We start from the raw sequence: 23907 nt of genomic DNA, 5'->3' as shown, positions 1-23907 counted from the left end.
CGATTTCCTTGCTTCAGATGATTCGTCATGACTTGTACTATCTATTGTATTAGTCTTATGTCTCTTGTGGTCTATTTAAACATCATTTGTATACATTCTTGCAAACACACTAAGATAAAGTGTCATACTGTATCTATATTTTTGTTTTAGTTGTTTTGCCTTGTTTTGCCTTCTAATTTGAGCAATGTCATATGAGGACACTCATATAGATTATTGTATTCTTGGTATTCACCATTTCTTGTGTCTTATTGTACATGCACTACTCTGATTAAAGTGCCATGGGGGGTTGATGTTTTTGCCTTTGTTGGCCATCTTCCTTTGTCTAGTGAGTTTTCCTTCTATGACATTAGCTTCATGACGTGTCTGAGATTGATCACCTTAGTACATACGTTTGTACTCTTTTGTGCATCTTGATCATGATTCCTTGACATGTAGTTCCTTTGGCCCACTTTTCTAGTTGCCTATCACTTCACCCTTGTCTGCATTAGGGGGGGTTCTTCTGTTATTTCTCATGCTTCCTTGGTTTGATGGAATGAGCTATGTATTTAATATATTTTCCTATGTACTAGGTGGATGTAGAGACTGGGTACCTATGCATTTCGGATGCATCCTTCCATGTTTGATTGATCAGCTCTTCGGGCTTTGATGTGTCATGTCATTTGTATCTTCAAGTTCAGTTGTTTGCCTTTGTGTGCCTCTTGATTCAATGTAGATTATAGTCTTCTCTACTTGGTCAGGTTCTATTTCAGTGGAGGTAATTCAAATCAGCAATTACTTTTAACAAAGCTTTGCAGCTTCTACATGCTTCAGTGATGTTCTTCATGATCATCTTTTGTTCCTATCTTCTAGGACATTCCCTAATTTGGAGGCTTCTTTAGTCCTTCACTAGTTTCTTTCAGCATGTTTTCCACCTCTTTTTGGAGTAGGGTTTTTCCCATGTGGTTTTCTCTATCTCTTCTTTTCAGATATTTGGTTGTGCTTGGGTACCTTATCAGGCTTTGTTGTCGTGACCCAAATCTACTTTCTGTAGTAGTTTCTAAATTTTTTAGATACTCCTTAAGTTTATCTTAAAGGCGGGTGTTAGAGTAATTAGATGTTTTCTAATTAGCTATAGTCTACTTAAGCTAAACTTTAGGCATCTAATCATTAATTCTTTTATTAATTATTATGATGCAACCTAGGTTAGACTTTTTTACTTTTTTGATCCCCTTTATAAGGATGATTTCTCATTGCAAATTATTATTTAGTTTTGATATTAGCAATCTCTTTTTTTGCTCATCAAGAATGTCTCATCTATGGATCTGGTAATTCCAACCTCCATAGCTTTTGACTTCTCTCTTCTTTGACACGTGTTTGCATGCAGGGGATTCTTGGGAGCTGTAGGGTTGATCTTTCATCAACTTCAATACCTACGTGCTAGCACTGAGGATGAATTATGATAGATTGCGATGCAAATGACCAATTAGAAGCGGAACCCAACACTTGAAAGTTCATGAATACAACCTAAAGTTGCATTTGTATTGAAAAGATGATTACATAAGGGTTAATGATACCTTTTCCATGCACATAGTGAGAACACTACAAAAGATGCTACATATGAGATTGTCAGTTGGTGTGATGAAGTTGGTCGAAGATTACAATGCTTGGTTCATTCAATTTCCTACCTTTCAATACATCTGAGTTTAGTGTTTTCCATAGAGCCATACAAACTTCCCAGGTACCCAATGGATAAGATGGTCTTGTTAGAGCTTACTCGATGACTTACAGCCTATGAAAAGATCTAGAAGAAGTTGGGATTGCAATTCCCAAATTCCATAGAAAGAAAAACTGAGGTATGCCCATGTCTAAAGGTTGCAGAGAGATCATCAAATGAGCTCCACTTCTTCCATCTTTTGCTTTCTCTAAAAAGCCCTGATTTTGATCACTACAACAAGATCACATCAGTAGCAGGATCAAACTACCAACATAAAGTTCGCCTTGAAGATTTTTGGGCAAATATTGCAAATGAGAATGAGATTAAAAAGAAGATGCATTCAAGATTACCATTGAACATTATCAGAACATGCAAAATATTCGGAGTTCTTGATCAAATGGAGGATCCAAACATGATGCAGAAAGGATTCAATCCAGAAATGATAGCTCATCCATATGATTGGAAAAGGAAAGAGGTTACAAATGTATAGCTCTTTCAAAGTCAATCTTGGATTTTACAAAGTGGTGGATTGAGTGTAAGTTTGAGAAACTAGTTGCATCAGCAAATGAATTCACATATAGATTGATTGGTCACCGACCTCTTAGGGATGAAAGATCGGGACAAATAGCTGAGGGGATTGTTGAAGAAAGAGGAACTCCATCAAAAAGTGTGGGGCTACCAAGTTGAAACCCACATTTTCAACCATTTACGCAAACCATGCGAGTGGTATTCGCTATGATGGCAATCCAAGGCTCACACTTTCATACTTCTATGGAAGAACCAAGTCAATTTGAGAATTTCATTCATTCTCACCTACATGAACCATATGTAATAGATAATTTGAATCAATCTCCACTGGCTAAAGCAAGTCCACTTCTAAATTTGAAGGAGTAACATCCCTGGCTCTATGAGTGTGAAATGTGACTGCAATTGTAGTATTTTGCTCACAATGCATAGGAGGGTGTGAATTGCTATCAAGACCCAGTGCATTGGTCACATCAGGAGCTGGATGTGTGGTTTTATCTCTGGAGGGTAGTGTACACCTTTTTTGTGGGTAGGCATCCATGTTGATTTTCTTATCACTAGACACCAATTCTCCTTGTAATGAAATGCCTTCGTCATTTGTAATCTAATTACAAGATAATAAAGATAGCCATTGAATATCAAGAGATATTCGTGAATGAGAAAATATTCCACATTTTCCAATTGCTTAATATTCTAGTCTTAATGTCTCTATGATGCTTAGTTACAATTCCCTTGTTAGGTTGTATTATTGTTTGTGTAGTATCCTGGACTATTATGAATTAATATAGTCGCTGATGACAGTAGGGAGGTCATTTAGAGATGAAGAAACAAAATAATTATATTGGTTCTAATTGAGGGAGGAAACTTTTCAAGTCAATTAGGTGAGTTGGGGTTAGCTAGTGTGGCCTCTTTCCACATAATTTTCTAATTGTAAAAATGGCAAAAAAGTGTGTTAAAGAAACTAGTATGACTTTAAATGTGAACCTTGGTAAAAACCCATTCTAGGATTTGCTCGATAACTGCTCTTTGAAGAATTTGTCGATATGAAAGAGTTTTTGAGCATTCTTTTAGTTGTGGACCATAGTTTTCTATTTAAAAAAATCTATTGATATAGTTGGTCTGCGATGATTCTAAATGAACTTGAAAATGTAAGAAGAGAAATAATGTGTGGTCAGTAGTAAATGATCAATAAAAGGGTACAGAGCACGTACGGATTTGTCAATCAGATGAGATTGGCTCACAATCAATTCTTGTGCTCAAATTGAGGGATATGGGATCTCCACTAGGCATTTTGTGTGGGGAATGGGTTTCTGGGGAAAGTTGGAGGTTATTTCATTGACATAAGCTAGGATAGCTTCATCTGCATCATTTAGAGGATAGGTTGCTATAAGATGTTTACTTTTGAGTTTCCTATGGGCCCTCAAGTCATTATCTCTAATGTCTTCATAGTTCTTCGCACTCTGATAATGTTGTTCTATGGTACTAGTATTAGCAATTAGTTATGTCCAAATTTGTTGTCTAGATTGGATCATGGCTAGTTGTCCACTATCATCTATCATAGGTAAAGTTGAAATTCGATAAATGGGAAGGAACAGTTACAAGTAATAGAACAATATATATATATAAGAAATAGTGGTCAAGGAAATTAACGAAATTAGATAAGATTGATGAGTCACAAGGTAATGAACATGATATATATATATATATATATTAGTATTATAGCAATTTTTTATTTAAAAAATCTATAAATAATAAAAAATTACAAAAGGAGTTTATATGTATCTATGAAGGAAATAGTGGTCAACGAAATTAGATAAGATCGATGAGTCAAAAGGAAATGAACATGTATTTTAATATATAAGTATTATAGAAATTGAAAACAAAAAAAAATCCTATACATTACAAAAAAAATTACAAAAGGAGTGTATATATATATCTGAAATAGTGGTCAAGGAAATTAGATAAGATGAATGAGTCAAAAGGTAATGAACATGAAAGTATGTATGTACATTGTATATATATATATAGGAAATAGTGGTCAAGGAAATTAGATAAGATGGATGAGTCAAAAGGTAATGAACATGAAAGTAAGTGTGTCTGTGTGTGTGTAGGAAATAGTGGTCAACGAAATTAGATAAGATGGATGAATCAAAAGGTAAAGAACATGAATTTTAATATATATAAGTATTACAGAAATTCTAAACAAAACAAAAAATCAATACATTACAAAAGGAGTTTTACTTTGGAACAACAAACCAAGATTTTGAAAAGATAAAATAAGGATACAAAGGATATTATGAGGTTGTTGAACTGCAAGGGTATACAAAAATATAATGGAAAACTAGAAACGAGGGTCTCTTCTTGTGGAAGAATCCAGTTTTATTTAGCAACTTTCCATGAAAGCATAAATAAAACATTAAATTATGGTAAGGCTGAGTCACCTTATCCCAACATGTCTTGCTCTACATGTGGGTGATTGCACATGGCAGTTACAAGCCTTTTGTGCAAAGTTCAAACTGATGGTCTTGCTATGGTGCAAAAGAAAGCATTAGGAACATTTGTAGAACATTGTCTCTTCAAGGTCCCTTTGGAGTGAAACTTATGGACATCCGTACAAGTAACAAGCATGGATAATTGGCTAAAGCATAACTATAGAAAGTAAGGAAGGAACTAGTCTTGCAAGCAATGAAAGTGTAAGAGCTAACAGAGAGAGAGAGAGAGAGAATAATGTTGTTGTGGCAGACTACATTGGTGCTCTCTGTAACTTGGCAGACTACATTGGTGTTCTCTGTAACTTGCCAAAGTAGAGAGAAGGTAAGGTGGTGATCAGTTAGCACAACTAAGCTGGTCGACCCACACTGAAGTTTTGATGGTAAAATTCCAGTGTTATATTCGCTTTTCTCGTTTAATCTCTACTGTTATTAGCATTTTTTTAATCTCAGCCACAAGATTCATGATGTACCGCCATATCTACATTCATTTATTGCTATTTTTAGTTTATTTTGAATACTAGCAAATTTACAAAATCAGAAATTTAAACTTGAGAAGTTACCGATAAGTTATACCATACATAGAGGTATGACATCCATACATTTCTGCACACCCACAAACAGGCATTTGAAATGAATCTAAGAATGGTTCAATCACAATATGGATGTAGAATTTATGTAATTGTCGACTCCAGCAAAGTCTGTAACTTGGAGACTGCCAGCATAATCCTTTTCCTCTGTACTATGGTGTCTCATGAAATGGATAGATAATATGCAACTAATCTTGACTCCAGATTCAAGATCTTACATCTTGATTTTTTATAGGATATCAAATTATGAATTTGAATTTCTGTCCAAAACTTTGAGACATTGCCACATGCAGACTACAATTTTTTATGGCGCTGAGAATTTGTAACTTCAGACAACGTGCAAGACTAGTTATCAGAATGGTTTTAGGAAAGCTCCAGGCTATATATGTTGCAGTGGTTCCAGCAAAATAATCAGATGCAATGTTTCTTTAGTGTTAGTAATTTACAGTAGCTCTAATGGCATCCAAGACCTGCAAAATGAAAGAGAAATTTTCAAAATCAATATCATTAGAATGCTTCCAGTTTTACACACCAGCATTTGAATTATTGCTTCTTTGTTTCAGGTGAAGCACCTTATTTTTTGTTGGCATATAGAAAGGCTCAAAGACCAACGGGAATGGAGTATCAAGGCCACAAACTCTAGCCACTGGAGCCTCTAACTGCATCATGAATACATATCAGCTATCAGATATATCAATGACCCAATTATATATAACATTTATACAAAATCAAATTAATTTGGAATTGAATACTAAGCACAGTTCTATTAGAAACATCATAACATACTCTTAAGAAACAACGCTCTACGATAGAAGCAGCTATTTCTGCACCAAACCCTCCGGTAATAGGAGCCTCATGACTAATCTGAGACCAAATGAACACAGTTTTCTACGATTAAAATTTAAATTAACAAAAATTATTCATCGCAATCAACATATTCATTTGGGGGAAGCATAAACCAGCATTTAGCACTGTTTCATGGGGGCTGAAAGATATCACTCACAAGAAGCCTCCCTGTCTTTCTGACAGATGATTCAACTGTCTCTTTGTCCCATGGCATCAATGTTCGTAAATCTATTAACTCACATGAAATCCCCTCCTGACAAATAGCCTCATAATTATGAGACTGCATGACTTATAGTTGAGCATATCAACATAAAATACTATCACATGATCTTGCATGTACCTTACTAGCATCAAGGCAAGCTTGTTCCATAATTGCAAGCTGAGCTCCCCATCCTACAAGAGTAATATCTGTCCCCTCATGAATCACCTGTATTATCAGCATGGTTACATATTTTGACAATTGCAAAAAATTTGAGGAAAATGGTTCGAAGCTACGGTGTGTGTGTATCCCTGACAATAACAATCATTCCATGGCATTTGATATGTTTGACTTTTGCTTTCTCTCACAAATGTAAAGAGCTTTCTAAAGGGTTTTTTTTTTTTTTTTTTTTTTTTTTAACTTTTTGGTTAAGCAAAACCAACATCATCCATCCTTGCATACCAGAAGCATTAAATTTGGCAAAATGGAACAGTAACACCCATCATTAATCACTAAATCTATGTCAGTTTCCAGGAACTGTTTGAACACCTTCCCTCTCTGCCATCCAGTTTGTTCCTTTCAAAATGAAACTCTAATGGTAACAAATCTTTTCATTTATGGTTGCAATCCGACACTAATATAAAGGTACTGTCCTTGATGTTTAAAGGTTTCTCAATTAAAATTTATAAGGATGTATCCAGTCCAAACCAGTTTTATCCACCCAACATGTTCATTGTATAAAAACTCCAATCCAAGTTTGGGTGAAGCCAGTAAGAATGTTTATCTGTCATATTGGTGATTGGATCTATGTTTTAATGATCATAAAGAGGGGAATATATGTAATGCCAAATTTTCTACCTCTGCTTGGGACAAAGGCAGTGTATAATCCTGCTCAGGAACCTCTTCTACTGCCAATCGATACAGCCACTGCAGAGAATGAACAAATAAGAACATCATTACTAGAGTGAATTAGCAAACTCCATGAGTCCTATAAAAGTTGATACATAAATAATGTAGCTATTTTAGGTCACTATATAGGAATTCCAAATCCAGCATTTTCCCACTGCTCGGCATTTTAAACATACAAATCATAAACTTCAATAATGAAAGTAGAAAACAGATGGAATGGATGCTGACCCAAATCTCTGCTTGATGTTAAACTTACAAAGCAATAAACCCTTGTTTGTCTTTTGCAGTGACTACAAGGAACTATTTTTTATTAGGATTAATAAAAAGAACAAGCATACCTTAGGCTCAAAAAAGACAACAGGATTTGGATCACGTATTGATGCAAGAAGTAGACCTTTTGCTTGCATTGGGCTCCGAGGAATAACCACCTAAGCAAAAAAAAGATCAAACATATGAAACACAACATTTCAGCTGCATGCCAACTCCTATTACTGTCCATTAGTACATTTCAAGCAAAGTTTCCACTGTTCATGATTACAAAAAAATTCCAGACAACTAAAACATTAGACAAGCAGATTTCATTATTGGCCCACACTTATATTCAGTCTTTCAAATCTCAACAAGAAGTAAACAAGAAGGCTCATTGTGGTCACATTGTCACAAGCCAAACTGAAAAGGAATCAACTGTGTGCATAGAAAGTAAAATATATAGAGTTCACCTTGATCCCTGGTGTATGACAAAAGAAGGCTTCAGGTGACTGTGAATGATAATGCCCACCATGGCCAACAGCACCATAAGGAGATCTTATAGTGAGCCCTATAAAGATAACAATATCAGGGAAAATCAAATTATAATCGTTAAGCTGCATCTAGGATACCCCTGTTGATCCAGGGATATTTGACAGTCAACATAACAACTGAAATACTACCTCCACAATTGAATTCATTTCCACTCCGATAACGAAACTTTGCAGCTTCATTCACAATCTACAATTGACAAAAGCATCTTCTCGGTGAGCATTGAGGACTATACCATTACAGAAAATTAATATGATGTAGTACTAAATAACCTCTCTGATATATGAGTGTGACTGTCAACTAGCAATCAAAATACATAGGATGACTGTTTTAGGTTACCTCAGATGTCTAATAATCATTAAAAAATGTGCAGAATTATGTCATGAGAACAGCTGTAGTAGCTATAATACTTTAAAAAACATACACAACATATCTCTAGTCCTAGATTTGAAAGCAGAAAGATTTGAATGTTGAAGCACTGAAAACGCAATAGCAATACAACCCTGTCCCAAGATGAGTCGTTCTTGATCATGGTATTTGATCAACAAAATCTGAAAACAAGAAAACAAAAAAAGAACTTTGTTTCACTAAGTCAGAGATGCAGTTGACTACTTCCTTCTAGTATCCATGTAGTGTAAGTTAGCACCAGTGTTACCCAGGGACGCGTTTCCTGCAAAATTTGACCCATCCCCACTTCCTAGAAACTCAAAAACTTCTAGAAGCCTTTCCCTTGGCTGTCTCATAAAACTAATGTTTCAGTTTTAATAATTTGTTTAATTTCCATCTCATGTGAACTCTAAAGTTAAATTATTTAACACAAATATTATATGTTAAGGTTTTATAATTCATATAAGCATGTCTTATCCATGGTTTTATATGATTTTTTATATAGTTGATCCCTCTGTCGTCCCAGAAACCCATTTCCCTTTCCCCTCGTCCTGACCTAGGGTAACAAAGGTTAGCACCCAATAGCCAGTAAGCTAGAGAGCAGTACAAAATGTTGAAATCCATGATGGAAATCAGAAGAAAAATGTATCTCAAGATTTTCTGTGTGCACAAAAAGTATCTCAAGATGACCTACATGGATAGTTGACTATGTTGTTTAATGAGGATCGCTGCAAATGTAATAGCACTGCCTATACGGTATGTGTTTTTCAAAGGCAGCGCTCTTGTATTTATATTCAAGAATAAACAGGGAGAGACATGTCTATTCATTAATTTAATGACAATTTATATATATATATATATATATATATAACTCATTATTATATTAATTTCTCTTGATATATATTAGATGATATTAATTAAATACATATAATATCTTCAATAGTTCAGTCTCGTAGGTTTATCCAACTGAAGCTACTAAACATCAACACTCCCTCTTAGCTAGGGAGGATAAACACAAGGTTACCTCAATGTAAAATCAAGAAAGACAAGATTTAAGGATATCTTTGATCAGAAGATATCCACCATTTAGATATCATCTCATGATATCAAGAGAAATGGCCTTAGAATATCAAGTTACATGATATTCACCAAGTACTCAAAAAAATGTCCATAGATAATGTATCCTCAATAATACTTACCATAGAAACATTCATGATCTATTGAAGGAACTTAATACACCATGCGAGTTATCATCTATCATGATCTACTTAGACATCATGAGATGTCCATTACAATAGAAGGCTATGGTATGTTTAAGGAGCTTAATCCATCATGCAAGTTATCATCTATCATGATCTGTTTAGACATCATAAGATGTCCATCACAATAGAAGGCCATGGTCTGTATAAGGAACTTAATCCACTATGCAAGTTATAATCTATCATGATCTTCTTAGACATCATAAGATGTCCATCATAATAGAATATTAATTATTGAGAGATCGTCAACTTTCAATAGCTTCTACAAATACAAGGGATAATCATTTGGAAGTGATGAGTAGTCACTTCCTCATGATGTACACAGGGGGTAGGCCCATTAAAATCATGCAGTCACACAAATGGAATTTTGGACTCTCTCTAAATATCAATTTTCTGAGCTCTTCATCCAATGTTGCCTCTAATGAACTGTCGGACTCCCTTTGAATATGGTATTGATCTTCTTTTTCCAGCAAGAAAATCCTTGGAAAAGATCAAAGCAAATAAGAATGTTAACATTAGTTAGGATGTTAGTAATTTAACTCATGCCTATTACTAACAAAAAAATAAATGATTATAACATAACTCTTCATTTTATACTTTCAATGATAGAAATAAGATAACATAATACTTAATTTTTATATAAAGATGTATAGAAGTTAAAATATAACTACACCTTGTCTTTAACTTTTATACTCCCATAATGGATCTCTTTATATTAGATCTACTCCAATTAATTACTGCAATTAATGGTGGGTCTTGTCAGGATGACCGGAGGTCAAAGGAGTCTTGCTTTATCCCCTTTATCTATCCAGCTTGGCACTGATGGTTTCTGCCAATCCGTGCAATGAGCATCGTGTTCTCTTCCCAACCTATCCTGATGAAATTTCCAATTCCATTTTCCGATTGCTTGCCTTGGAAAGTTTGGCAGGTACGATATTCCCTTGCCAAGTTGGATGGATCTCCTTGATTTACTTGCAGACCAATATAGAATTGGATTCCTCTGCTCATTAATTACTCGTCCTTTTTAAATGTCACCAGAACACATGGTAGATGCCTTATGATTGGTTCACAATTGTAATGGCCACCTGCACATTTGTTAGATTCAAAATCAGATTGAATTCGTCTTGCCCACATATGGAGCCCACATATGATTCGATGGTAATACAAATTGTATCTATATTGGATAGATAGTTGCAGGATTCACCCCTTCAAATATTTTCTTTGATAGCATTGGGAGAAATGTTTATACAACTGATAGTTGTTTATTCGCGTGGGGATAACATTTGCAGACATGTTGAAAATTAAATATTCTGCCACAATGGATATCATTGCAAGGTCTGATCATATCATCTTAACACTATGCATCCAATCGTATTTCTATTAAATGGTCAATTAATTTCTTTTGACATGGATTTTGTATTGACTAGGGTGTTCTTTGGTTGGATTCCAATTAAAAATACTTGCAGAAATATGAGATTCAACCTACTTCCAAATTAGATATTGTTCCATAACACTAAGGCATATCACAGTAAATGTCTTCCACCAATTAATATTTTTCAGGTCATAGATACCATTGTATTCTTCTTTCACGAATGTTGATGGGTACCAGGTAACAATTTTTAGCCCTAGATCAAATAAAACTTTGGCTATTGAAGATTAGCAATCAATGGGTGTGTGATTTTGTACTTATCGTTGAGTTGGTGATAGTCTTCTTGTCTGGTGTCCACTATCCCTCATAGCCTTATCGCCAAATCTAAGGCAATACAATGAGCTCTATTCGCTGAAGTCAACATTCGGAAGTCGATTTTTTTGCAAATAAGGATAATTATTTTTTTACATGGAGTTGGTCAACCTATGTTCATTTCTGATCAATTTCCTTAGCATTGGTTTCATTCTTATTTCTCTTGTTTTCTTTATAATCCATTCTTATAATTGCAGCCTAGCTCTGATACCATGTTTTATGAGGATCGCTGCAAATGTAATAGCACAGCCTATATGGTATGTATTTTCCAAAGGCAGCGATCTCTTGTATTTATGATTACACCGCTTTGGTAATCCTATTTAGCTATCTCTAAAGGCATCATTAATTAAATTCTTATTTAATTAATCTTTTGCCATCCCCTAGCTGATTAATCTTATTAAATCATCTATAATCCTAATTGATAAATCAAATAACCTATCATTTATCAATTAAATTCTATTCTCCTATCTAATTCCAAAACCCTCATTTATTAAATAAGTCTATTTGATAAATAAAGCCCTCAAATCTAATAGCCCCTAACCTATCCCTAAATCCTCCATTTAGCGTAATCCACCCCATCCACCCATACTAACCAAGCTTAGCCACTAACTCACCCACCCTCATTAATGCCATCCACTTGCCCATCTCTAACCTCCCTAATCTAATCCTAACCCAAGCCTAACCCATCCCTTAATCATTTGCACATTCCTAAGTGAGCTTAAGACTTTCCTAAACCAAACCAAAGTCTCCTCTCCAAATATCCCACCCACCTAGTCATAAAGGAAGCCCACTATCCCTTAAATGCCCTTAAATGCTCTTACAAGCACTTATGAAAGCCATTTAAGGCCTTGAGCCTCCTTTGTTGACTCATCCATGCCCTTTCCTCCACCCACTCACCCTGTGACATGTGTCACTCTCTGATTGGCTGTAAGGAAGCACAATCCATGTGCTCTCCTCTCATGCAATCTAAGCCCTCCTTAAGCTTTCATCTCTCCTTGCATCTTGGCTATCAATCCCTTAAGCCCTTGGCCTATAAATTAAATCCCCTCCCAAGCCATTTCATCACAATCCATTAGCTAAAGTTATAATGCCATTTTGAGAACAAAACTCCATAGCTTTTATATACATCCACACCCAAATCCAAATCCTCCATTGAAGCCATTTTGAGTATTTGAGCATACATCCTAAATCTATAAAATAGACTCATCCCCAAAACAAGAAAGGCCTCATTGAGAGAACATCTTAATGGTTCATATTCTCAATTGAGGGCTTGTCTTTGTCTCTCTCATATGTTATGGTAGTTTAATGTGTAAATGCTTCTATTAAATTAGTATTTCTAGCATATTAGATTAGTGTATACATTTTGGCACGTCCGGTGGGACCCCGCAAGGGTCATTTTAATCTTCATTTATGCTAGTTTTACATGCTTATTTTTCATTTTCATGTTTTGGCTAACCATGCAAAACTAACATTAATGGCAATATCTTTTGTTTGTGTTACTTTTTGATTTTGCTTGCAGGGCCACATTGAACGCCTCAAGAACATGCTCCCAACCCTATCCTCGACTTTTACCCAGTGAACGGTCAAAAAAACAAAACTTTATGCATCCTCGCGACCCCAAGAACACGATCCCGCAGTCCCGGGAACGCGCCATACTCCGGCGAGATCGCGAACCCGCAGCCCCGAGAACGTAGAAAGACCAGCGGGAACGCCAACAGACCAGTGCCAACCAACTCACACGTGTTGATAAACCCTACAAACGAACCCACCGGCCAATCTTTCAACGGGAACGTGCCTAAGAACAGCAAGATCGTCATTCCCGCCTTGCGGGAACGCTTACCTTTCTTGTCTTAAACTTCTCAAACTGTAATAAACTTTTGTCCGCGGGATCGTCATTCCCACTTGCGGGAACGTTGTAAGGGCATAAACCCGCGAGATCGCTCTGTCAAAAAGAGCTCTCGGGTTTTTGGCTCGTGATTTTAATTTTTTCTTTTTACAGTCTTTCCTGTCATTACTGCGATCCAGAATCGTGGCGGGATTGTCATTCCCACAAACAGGAACTCCAGCGGGATCGCGAACTTGCCTGCAGGAACGCGGGTACCCTCGCGGGAACATTGTTTCTTGCCTTTTTCCTACGGAAATGTTGCCTTATTTTGGCTGTCATGTTTAGTCATTGTCTTGAATGCTTCTAAGTTAGGAGAAATTGACTTGTTTGCATAATCACTAGGTACGAATCAACACTTCATTTTGGTGCTTTAAAAAGAACAAACAAATCTCTCTTTTGCATGCAACTTAGGCAAATTTGATGTTTTTGAACACTTACGAAATTTGTTAAGTTAAAAAACAAATCAACAAAAATCAAATTAAGTAGTTTTTCATTGGACTCACCCTCTTTAATCACCCATCATTCTAACCATTGGTTGCAATATCAGTGCCATATATGGGGATGGGTCTACCTAAGAGAGTGTTAAGTGTTCCATAATCGGATTCTACTTAATTAGTTTTGAGGGTTTGTCTTAACTTATAAGATTTCTTAAATGTCCAAAAATCTAGATTAAATCGATCACACTTCAAGTTTGGGTTTTAAAATTGAACAAAAATCAATTGACGTGAAAGGCCTCCAGGCGTGTGCTTGAAATCGAGCTTTACACACATCTTTATTTTGGGCTTAAAACAAAATCACACTCAATCTTGAATGCCTTAAAGAAAATCAATTGATACTTGACGTGGAGGGCCTCCAAGCGCACGGGTTTATTTTCTTGTTGACCCTAACTCTTCTTCTTGTTCGCATTCTTCGATCGATTTTGCTTTTGTTGACACTTCAAAATTGTAATAAACATTGTATCTTAAACATGAGTGCTTGCAAAGTCTAGATCAGAAAACTTAAGTGTCAATTGGAAAAGAACTTTGTCTTTTAGCCCAAGATCATCCAAGTCTTCTCTCCCCTTGTCGTCTTTCGAGGCCATCTTGGGTGCATAAGATTAGGATCCAAAATCTTGTTTAAGTTTTAGGGGGCCTGCTTGGGGATTTCATCACCCCTTGGGACGACCTCAACTCTAGTGTTTCGGCAGAGTATAAAGATCGGGAGGTGAATCCAAAGACACCTCTCTTGGGATCAAGATTTTGTCAGTCAGGCTAAGCCTCAAGGAACTTTATACCCTTGAGAAGTGAAAGAGGAGAAGTGGGTTACCGCTCCTCTCGGCTGTGTGACATCTTTTTGGTTTCATCTACGGATTTGGGCCTCACGTACCTTAGGTATATCGAGGACTCCTTAGCTAAACCAACTGTCAGCCTTGTAGACAACTGTTTAGGATGTTCATGTGCTTGAAGTGATTGTTCGAAACGTTTGTAAAACATACACACTCCACGGCGCAGGTACTATCTTCTGAGAATCACAAACTTCTATCTAGTTGTTCCTATCTATTGATTGATCTTTTACTTGTTGAATGAATGTTTGCCAAACTTGGTCAATCCTAGCTTAGGGCACACTTAGCGTAGTCACTGCCTGTTTCAAAAGTTGAGCAAGTTGAAGCAAAGTAACCGAGATCTCTCAAAGCCAAGCAGATTCAGGAATTTATGTCAGAACAACCCAAACCCAAACAGAAGTTTCACAAAGCCAAACTCAAGCCATCTCAGGCATACCAAGAAATTTCAGCCAAAAAAAAGGAAGTAACACCAAGCCCTCGAATTGCCAAGCTCCACAAAGCAGAAGACAAAGCTACTGACGAAGCCCGTCAAGACACCTGGTTAGATCGCACTATCAAATTTAGCAAACATCTAGGAATTAACCCTGCTTATGCCTTACCAACAAGGCATGATTTCTATGATTAGAACTCCTTGTTTCTCCACATCTTCTTGCATAAGCTTCACTTTAGAGTCATCTTTGTAGGAAAGCCAATTATCCTTAGTCATAACCTTAAGCATTTTAGCTCATCCATCTCATTTAGATCTTTGCCTTAGAACCAAACTAATCCCCTCAAACCTAGCTAGCATCCCAAAAGCCTAAACCTCGCACCCAAGCCTTCAGAATTGTTGTCACCTTGCCAAAAGTTTAACATTCCTACCATCTTGCAAATCCACCAGCCTCACCAAGGTTATCCCTTTGACAGAGCTTTGTTTAGGGTAATCTAGCTTTGTCACTTGTTATCCCTCAACACCTTGAGCTAAAGGTTGGGATCCACAAGTGGTCAATCTCGTGTTCTTCCTAAAGGATCATTAGTCTATCTTTAAGTTGACACAATCAGCACCAAGCTTGCACATAGGAAAACAGACCTTTCGTGCTTTGGCAACATATCTTTGAAGTTAGAATCCCCAACCCAATCCTCCTTAGGTTTGTCATATAGCTTTGCCTCACCTTAGTAAATCATTTGCATAGAAAAGCCTTCCCCCTTTGCATCCATCAGCATTGTTGCATCTCATCCCTAAGAACATTTTCATGCCACCCATCACTCGATTAGCCAAGAAGAAGAAGGAAACAATGGAGCCCTATCATTTGGATCAAACAGCATCGCTCCCTTTGAGCACTCAACCATCCTTTAGCCCAGAGAACGCTATACCATCACCTACTGACATTGAAGCTTTCATGAACCAACCAGGAAATGCTGTATTGGTGAACGCATTTATAGACAAGAACAAAGAAACAATCATGGCTAACTTTCGAAGGGACAATATAGGAGCCTTCGACTTTGGAAGACCTCCTCCCTTATCAGATCCATCTCACCCGTTGTTTGGACAACTACCACTCCCAATGGGCTCTTTTGATTCATATTATCCTCAATATGTGCCAAAAGAAGAGCCTCAAGCCAATCCTTTTGATCCAACAGACCCAAACATACCATCCTCCACCCAAGTTGAAATCTCCATTCCGCAAGCCAATCCAGCCACCACCACTCCAACCTTGGTTCATACCTCGCCGCTCCAAACTATCTTTGCCCAAAACACTTCACCATTAGCTCCCTTCATTATTGTTGTTGCTGCTCTCCAACCCAGCCTTCCAAATCCACCCATCTCCCAAATTAGTGCTAGCATCTCTGGCCAACCTCAGCAATATACAACAGGGATGCCACCCATGGGGCCAAGTAATCAGCCTTTCATCTCCCCTAGCTTATTCACCACAGCCCAGAGCACAATTCCATCATTTCCACTAGGTCCTTGGAGCTCAGTGCCATCAGCCACAAATCCACAAGCTACTACCCTCACTCCACAAAGCTATCAAACCCCACAAGCTACTACCAATGTTCTGCCAAGCTCTCAAGTGACCCAAGCTCCTGCCACCACTCTACCAAGCTACCGAACCCCATCAGTTCCATTCCCAAGTTTTCAATTCCCACCACCTCCACCACCAACTAATCCATTACCTCCTATTACCAACTATTTTTCTATGCCACTTTTGGGAGGAAATCCACCACCCCCAACCACCAAATACTTGGCCTCTTTTGCCATGCAGATACCTTCCCAAATGGGGGCACAACCCACATATATTGGTCAAATCCTCAAATCCAAAGTCACGTTCCACAAGCTCCCCGATCCTTTCCCCAAGCTCCACAACCATCTTACACCTTGCCTCCACAAAGCAATCCATTTATCCCAAAGCCAGCTCATGTTCCTCAATCCCAACCTCAAATCCAATATCAGCAGCAAGCCTCGCAACACATGCAGCAATATGTGCCACCTCCACCTCAGCAACCCATCATCCACCATTCAGTTGCCCAAGCCATGTACAATCCCTACCAGCCCATACCTCAAAGCCATCCATATTCCATTGCCCCATCTAGCACATACCTACCTCAGGGCACTCCTACATTGGGGGCACCCCAGCCATCACCCATTAATTCAGAATGGGAAGCCATGAAGACAGCTTTGAAGAACATCCAGGAGGGAAATGATCCAAAAACCTTCAAGTTTGAGAATGTGTGTCCTTACCCCTTTGACAAAGCCATTACCATGACACCATTTCCCAAACACTTTGAGATACCCAAGTTTGACAAATTCAGAGGAAAAGGAGACCCTGTCACACATATCAAAGAATTTTACATGCACTGCCAAGAAGTGGCATACGGTGACGTCTTCCTCTTGCGTCTCTTTCCCAAAAGCTTGGCCGGACCAGCTCTTGAATGGTTTTATAGAATACCATATGGCACAATTAAAAACTTTGCTGAATTGTCTGAGGCATTTGTAGCCCAATATGCCCATCTTGTTGAAACAGAACTATCAGTAGTTGATCTTGTCCACACTAAGCAAAAAGGTGGAAAAAGCCTTCCCGAATATCTGCAAAGATGGCAAACCCTTACCACCCACATATCTTGCACCTTCCCAGAGCGCCATTTGGTGAAAATGTTTATTGATAATGCCCATCCCAGCTTGGCCCACCACATGACCATGAATTGTTTGCAGACCTACAAAGATATCAAAGAGAAAGGAATGATCCTTGAGCAAGGACTCATTAAAGATGGTGTGGTCAAGATTTACAAGGAAGCCAACCAAAATCAAACACATTCAAATGACAAGTCTAGGTATTGAAACAAAAACAAGCACGTTGCAACAGATGGCATCACTGACACCAGACATGTGAATATTGTTGGTCCTTCCCAAAATCAGTCCAACCCACCATATCAACCAAACAATCAACAAGCTATCAACTACCCACAGTAGAATCACCAAAGCTATCAAAGCCACAATCCAAGACCCAACTTTCAAAGGTCTAGCAATCAAGCTAATGCCATCAATGTAGCTGCAGGACCAAAGCCCAAGTTCCAACCTACACCTAGAAATTATACACCCCTTGGTGAGCCATTGGATGTCATTTTTGAGAAATTGACTAAAGAAAACCTCATCAAATTTCCTCCTACCCAGCAAATTGACCCAGGTCAATCCAAAGTTGCATGGTACAAAGACAATCAGTACTGCAAATTTCATAGGGTCACCCTCAGATGCATGAAACTGAAAGATTATGTGCAGGACTTCATTGATCGGAAAGAAATCACCGTTGGTGCCCAAACCTCTCCCAACGTAGGCTTACAGATCTATCAAAATGCTTTTCCTCCTCACAACAACCAAAATCCTGGAAAAGCACCTATCCAAACCAACAACAACACCAACAACTGCCAGCCAAACCAATAGCATGGGAAGAACAATGACCACACTTCATCCTACATAGACTATGGTAGCCTCATCGGTTGTATATCTGAAAAAGAGCCTTCTGTCAATGTTATCAATATCCAAGGCCCAAACAATGAGTGTGGAGTCACCACTAGAAGAGCGCGATTGAACATCGCAGCCCCATCAATCCCATCAACACTATCAACCCCAGCAGTATCATCAGCTCCGTCCAAAAGCCAATACAATATCTTGGAACACCTTGGGAACATGCCAGCTCAAATCTCCATTTTAGACCTTCTCCGCACCAGTCCTCTGTATAAAGACATCCTTGACAATGCTCTCATAGAATCCCGTGTCCCTTCGGATATTAATGCAACTGATTTTCATAATCTTGTTGGACACCTTTCATCCTCATGTGCCCTATCATTCAAACCCACCGACATACCCGTGGTCGAGCCAGATCACACCCTTCCGCTTCACATAGCCATCATGGTATCCAATTTTGCCGTAAAAAGAGTAATGATAGATAATGGATCAGCCTTGAATATTTGCACCCTAAAATTCATAAAACAAGCTAGGTATACTAAGGCAGATATCATCAATGAGGTTATCACCATCAAAGCTTATGACAACTTGGAAAGAACCACAGAAGGAAATATTTTGCTGCCAATCAAGGAAAAATGTTATTGATCTAAACCTACCATTTAACATCCTCCTCGGTCGCCCATGGATTCATGCCATGAAAACCGTTCCATCCACTTACCATCAATGCGTCAAATTCCCGCATCAGGGCACTGAGGTAACCATCCATGCCGATTCAGAACCCTTTGCTTACTGCAATGCGATTGAAGCTTCATATGCAAACCATTGCCCTGGAATTGATATCAGCACAGCCATCGCCAACTCATCCCACACTTGTAATGACCCAGAATCCATTCTCGCCTCCACCCTATCTACCGTGAAGATCAATAACAAAGGCTGTGGAGAGTATAGTCTGTCAGATGCATTTGTTGTCGAGGCACTCCCACTTGATCCACAAGCCCATGGACGACCTACATATCACAAACCTAAGGAGATTCCACCTCCTCGATACAAACAACTTGGCCCAACAACCTTTGTATCCTCAAAAATCCCTCTTCATGAGGAGCTCACTCCAGATATCAACAATTGGTTACATAAGGATGCACCTTCAAGAAATCAAGCACGCCTTGATCACTCCAGCCAGAAGTATCCCCAAGAAAATAAGCTCATCACTAACAAATGGAACTATCAAGGTGGTGGTCTAGGACCAGAGGAAAGAGGTATGCACTGCCCCATCGAAGCACACAATTGGGAAATGAAGTCAGGTCTTGGCTTTGGCATATCCACAACTAGGGGCACCAATGAAAACGGTCATGCTTTTTCGAACATCCACCGCAACCTTGTCGAAATCGAAGACATTCCAGAGGAAGTTGAAAAGAGAGCCTACGACGATATCCCAGACCAAATCTTCCTCGGAGACTCTGTTCTCCAAGAACTATCCATCCATTTCATTGACCTACCACTCGCCCATCCACAACTCATAGATTGGGACCAACCAAGCGTCATACACATTGATGAGTTCACATCAGAGGAAGCGCTTCTAAGATTCATGGGAGCCGAAACTCCTCACAAGCAAACAAAGCCAAATTCTACCTATATCTATAAGCTAGATCCCAAGAGATATTTTGGAGAAAATCCCCAACCTAGTTCCGATACACCCAAAACTGGAACTACGGTGAATCTGAGACTAGCTAAGGCAGCAAAGAGAGCCCCTCGGCAAGAAAATCCAGAGTCACAAGTAGAACATGAGAATTTAGCATTGCCTCCTCAAGATAATCGACCAGAGGTGTCTTCTATTCTAATTGAGGATACTAGAGAAGTCAACATCGGTTCTTCAGAGATCCCCAGACTTGTTCACATTGTTGCATCCCTATCGCAAGACCAAGCTGACCTCCTCTTTAAGGTCTTAAGAGAGAACATTGGCCGATTTGCATGGTCATATCAGGACATGCCAGGACTTGATCCAAAGCTTGTAGTTCATCATCTTGCAGTCGATCCAAAGATCAAGCCCGTCAGACAAAAGCTTAGAAAAATGCACCCCAAGGTGGCATTACTGGTCAAAGCTGAGTTAGAAAGAATGTTAGCTGCTAAGGTTATTCGACCTATCGACTACTCAGAGTGGATCTCCAACATGGTCCCCGTCACTAAGCCTTCCGGTGACATCAGAATCTGCACTAATTTCAGAGATCTTAACAAAGCTTGTCCAAAAGATGATTTTCCCTTGCCCAACATAGATATGATTGTAGATCTTACAGCTGGACATGAAATTTTGTCCCTCATGGATGGATTCTCCGGGTACAATCAAATCAAGATTGCAGCAGAAGATCAGCATAAAATAGCATTCACTACCCCTTGGAGAACCTTTTGCTACAACATGATGCCTTTTGGCCTAAAGAATGCTCGAGCTACCTATCAAAGAGCTATGACAGCCATTTTCCATGATCTTATCCATAGCATTTTGGAAGATTATGTGGATGATATCTTGGTCAAATCTCATACCTTCATGGATCATCTTGCTGACCTGGAGAAAGTCTTCGATAGGTTATCCAAATATCATCTCATGCTGAATCCCAAGAAGTGTGTCTTTGGGGTCACATCTGGCAAGCTTCTAGGCTTTATAGTTTCTAAACGAGGTATAGAGATCGACCCCAAGAAGGTCAAGGCTATCTTAGACATGTCTCCTCCCCAGACACTGCGACAGCTTCACACTCTTCAGGGAAAGCTTCAATCCGTCCGGCGCTTCATCTCCCAGCTTGCAGATAAGTGTACACCATTTGCACATTTACTAAAGGATGAAAACTTCAAGTGGGATCCTTTATGTCAACGCAGCTTTGATCAGCTCAAGCAGTATCTCGCCAATCCCCCTATCTTGGTTTCACCAGTTCCTGGTCGTCCCTTGATCTTGTACATATCAGCAACGCCTACTGCTCTAGGGGCACTTCTAGCACAACACGATGACTACAGCAGAGAACGAGCCATCTCCTATATCAGTAGAACCCTAGTTGGTTATGAACTCAATTACACTCCTATGGAAAAAGCTTGTCTAGCAGTTGTTTTCTCAACTCAAAAGCTTCACCACTACATGCTAAGTCATACCATCCAGCTAGTATCCAAAATTGATCCTCTCAAGTATATGCTCTCTAGAACAGCACTTACAGGCCGTTTGGCCAAATGGGTTATTCTCCTTAGCGAATTCAACATCCAGTATGTGGACAGAAAGGCAATCAAAGGGCAAGCTATAGCAGATCACCTAGCCGATGCACCTCTAGTAGATACATATCCTTTGATCACAGAATTTCCAGACGAGCATATCTGTCTAATTGAAGAACAGCCCCCATGGAAACTTTATTTTGATGGCTCATACACATCTCGTGGATCAGGGGCAGGAATATTGTTAGTCACACCTCAAGGAGATTACATTCCAAAAGCTTTTAAGCTACAACTTCCTAACACCAACAATATAGCAGAATATGAAGCTCTCGTAGCAGGATTAAAGATAGCCGCAAAATGGAACATCACTGAGTTACAAATCTTTGGGGATTCTCAGCTCATCATCAAGAAAGTCTTAAATGAATATCAAACCAAAGATGAAAAGCTATTACGCTACAAAGAGCTAGTTGATCAGCTAACCCAGCATTTTACAAAGCTTCAGTTTACACAAGTTCCTCGAATGCAAAACAAAGCAGCAGACGCTATGGCTACTATTGGCTCGCTCTTGGAAATTCCGCAAGCGGCTACGCAGTATGAGTTCTTAGTCGAGCAACTCCTCACAACCACCTATGCGAATGAGGATTCAAACCGTGTTTGCACCTTGGTTGGTCCCCAATCCCCTTGGTACCATGAGATTCATGCTTACCTTAACGATGGTATCATATCCCCTCACCTCACACGTACCCAACGCCAAAACCTTATTCGAAAGTCATCCCGCTATGCTATCATAGCCAATACCCTATATCGTCGAGGTTATCACGATACTCTCTCTCGATGTTTAGATGAAAATGAGGCCACGATGGCGTTAAAAAAAGTACACTCCGGACTTTGCGGTGCCCACACGAGTGGTATTGTCCTCGCACGACAAATCGTTAAAGCAGGCTACTATTGGCCTACCATTAAAGAAGACTCCTGTGACTTTGTCAGAAAGTGTCTCCCATGTGAGCAGCACGCAAATCTTGTGCACGCTCCAGCACAGGATCTACAGCCTATTGCACCACCTTGGCCCTTTGCATGTTGGGGCCTTGATCTAGTTGGAACTATCACACCTCTCTCATCTGATAGACATAAATGGATAATAACAGCTACAGACTACTTCACTAAGTGTGTGGAAGCAGTCCCCCTAGTCTCAGCTACAGGAGTTCAAGTCTCCAAGTTCATCTTGTACCACATTGTTTGCCGCTTTGGCATCCCATCCACCATCTTCACCGACCACGGAGGTAACTTCAAAAATCTCAACATGGAAGAATTATGCACTTCCCTCCGCATCCATCACCACTTTTCTAGCCCATATTTCCCACAAGGTAATGGCCAAGCAGAGGCAACTAATAAAACCCTTCCCAAAATCCTAAAGAAAGTTGTCAATGATTCCGGCCACGATTGGCATCTACAAATAAATCCAGCCCTATGGGCCTATCGAACCTCCTTCCATACATCCACAAGAACAACTCCATACTCCCTAGTCTATGGTGCCGAAGCGGTACTACCCATAGAGGTTGAACTTCCCTCCTTGCGCATATCTTTGCGAGGGCAAATATCAGATGAAGAATACAGGGTAGCTCGGCTCACCCAGCTAGATCTCTTAGACAAGAAGCGACAACAAGCCTATGATCACCTCACAGTCTATCAAACTCGTCTCAAAAGGAATTTCAACAAGAAGGTGCTTCCACGACACTTTCAGCCGGGCCACATGGTCCTCAAAGAGAAAATGAAAGTCCAAGCAGATTGAGAAAAGAAAGGTAAGTTTCAACCTACATGGCTTGGTCCTTATGTTGTCACTGCATCCTTCGGCTCCGGAGCCTATCAGCTATCTACACCAGAAGGAGAACTCTTGAATGATCCTACTAACATCATTCATCTCAAGAAGTTCTATGCTTGAAGATCCTTGGTATACCCAGCTTTTGAAAGATACAAAAAAATAGTAAAAAGAAATAAGCGTCCAATGGTGAAAACTTGGCAATTCAAGCGCCTTGGACAACTACCTTGGTGAAAACCTGGCAATTCAGGCGCCTTGTGTACTAAGACTAATCCATTATCTATCACTATCCTATCCCTCATCCACCCACCATTCCATAAAACACC

General features: G+C 39.1%; 1 protein-coding gene across 1 annotated transcript in view; it reads right to left on the bottom strand.

The window, feature by feature from the left end:
* Nucleotides 1-5235: 5235 nt before the first annotated feature.
* LOC149541877 (2-oxoisovalerate dehydrogenase subunit beta 1, mitochondrial-like) overlaps nucleotides 5236-23907 on the bottom strand; it is a 46090-nt gene continuing 27418 nt past the window's right edge. Inside the window, exons 5-13 of the mRNA XM_089796953.1 lie at nucleotides 8181-8238; nucleotides 7971-8068; nucleotides 7590-7679; nucleotides 7201-7269; nucleotides 6484-6570; nucleotides 6301-6396; nucleotides 6084-6161; nucleotides 5870-5956; nucleotides 5236-5767 (exon numbers count right to left, since the gene is read on the bottom strand). Of these exons, the coding sequence (XP_089653079.1) occupies nucleotides 5732-5767; nucleotides 5870-5956; nucleotides 6084-6161; nucleotides 6301-6396; nucleotides 6484-6570; nucleotides 7201-7269; nucleotides 7590-7679; nucleotides 7971-8068; nucleotides 8181-8238 (699 nt within the window). The 3' untranslated portion in view covers nucleotides 5236-5731. The remainder of the gene's footprint in view (nucleotides 5768-5869; nucleotides 5957-6083; nucleotides 6162-6300; nucleotides 6397-6483; nucleotides 6571-7200; nucleotides 7270-7589; nucleotides 7680-7970; nucleotides 8069-8180; nucleotides 8239-23907) is intronic.

The sequence above is a fragment of the Cupressus sempervirens genome, chromosome 8, assembly GCF_028749045.1.
Source record: "Cupressus sempervirens isolate cs-2001-9-10 chromosome 8, ASM2874904v1, whole genome shotgun sequence".
In the NCBI taxonomy this organism is placed as follows: Eukaryota; Viridiplantae; Streptophyta; class Pinopsida; order Cupressales; family Cupressaceae; genus Cupressus; species Cupressus sempervirens.
The sequence above is the reverse complement of the archived record's forward strand: the minus strand, read 5'-3'. Positions and strand labels throughout refer to the sequence as shown.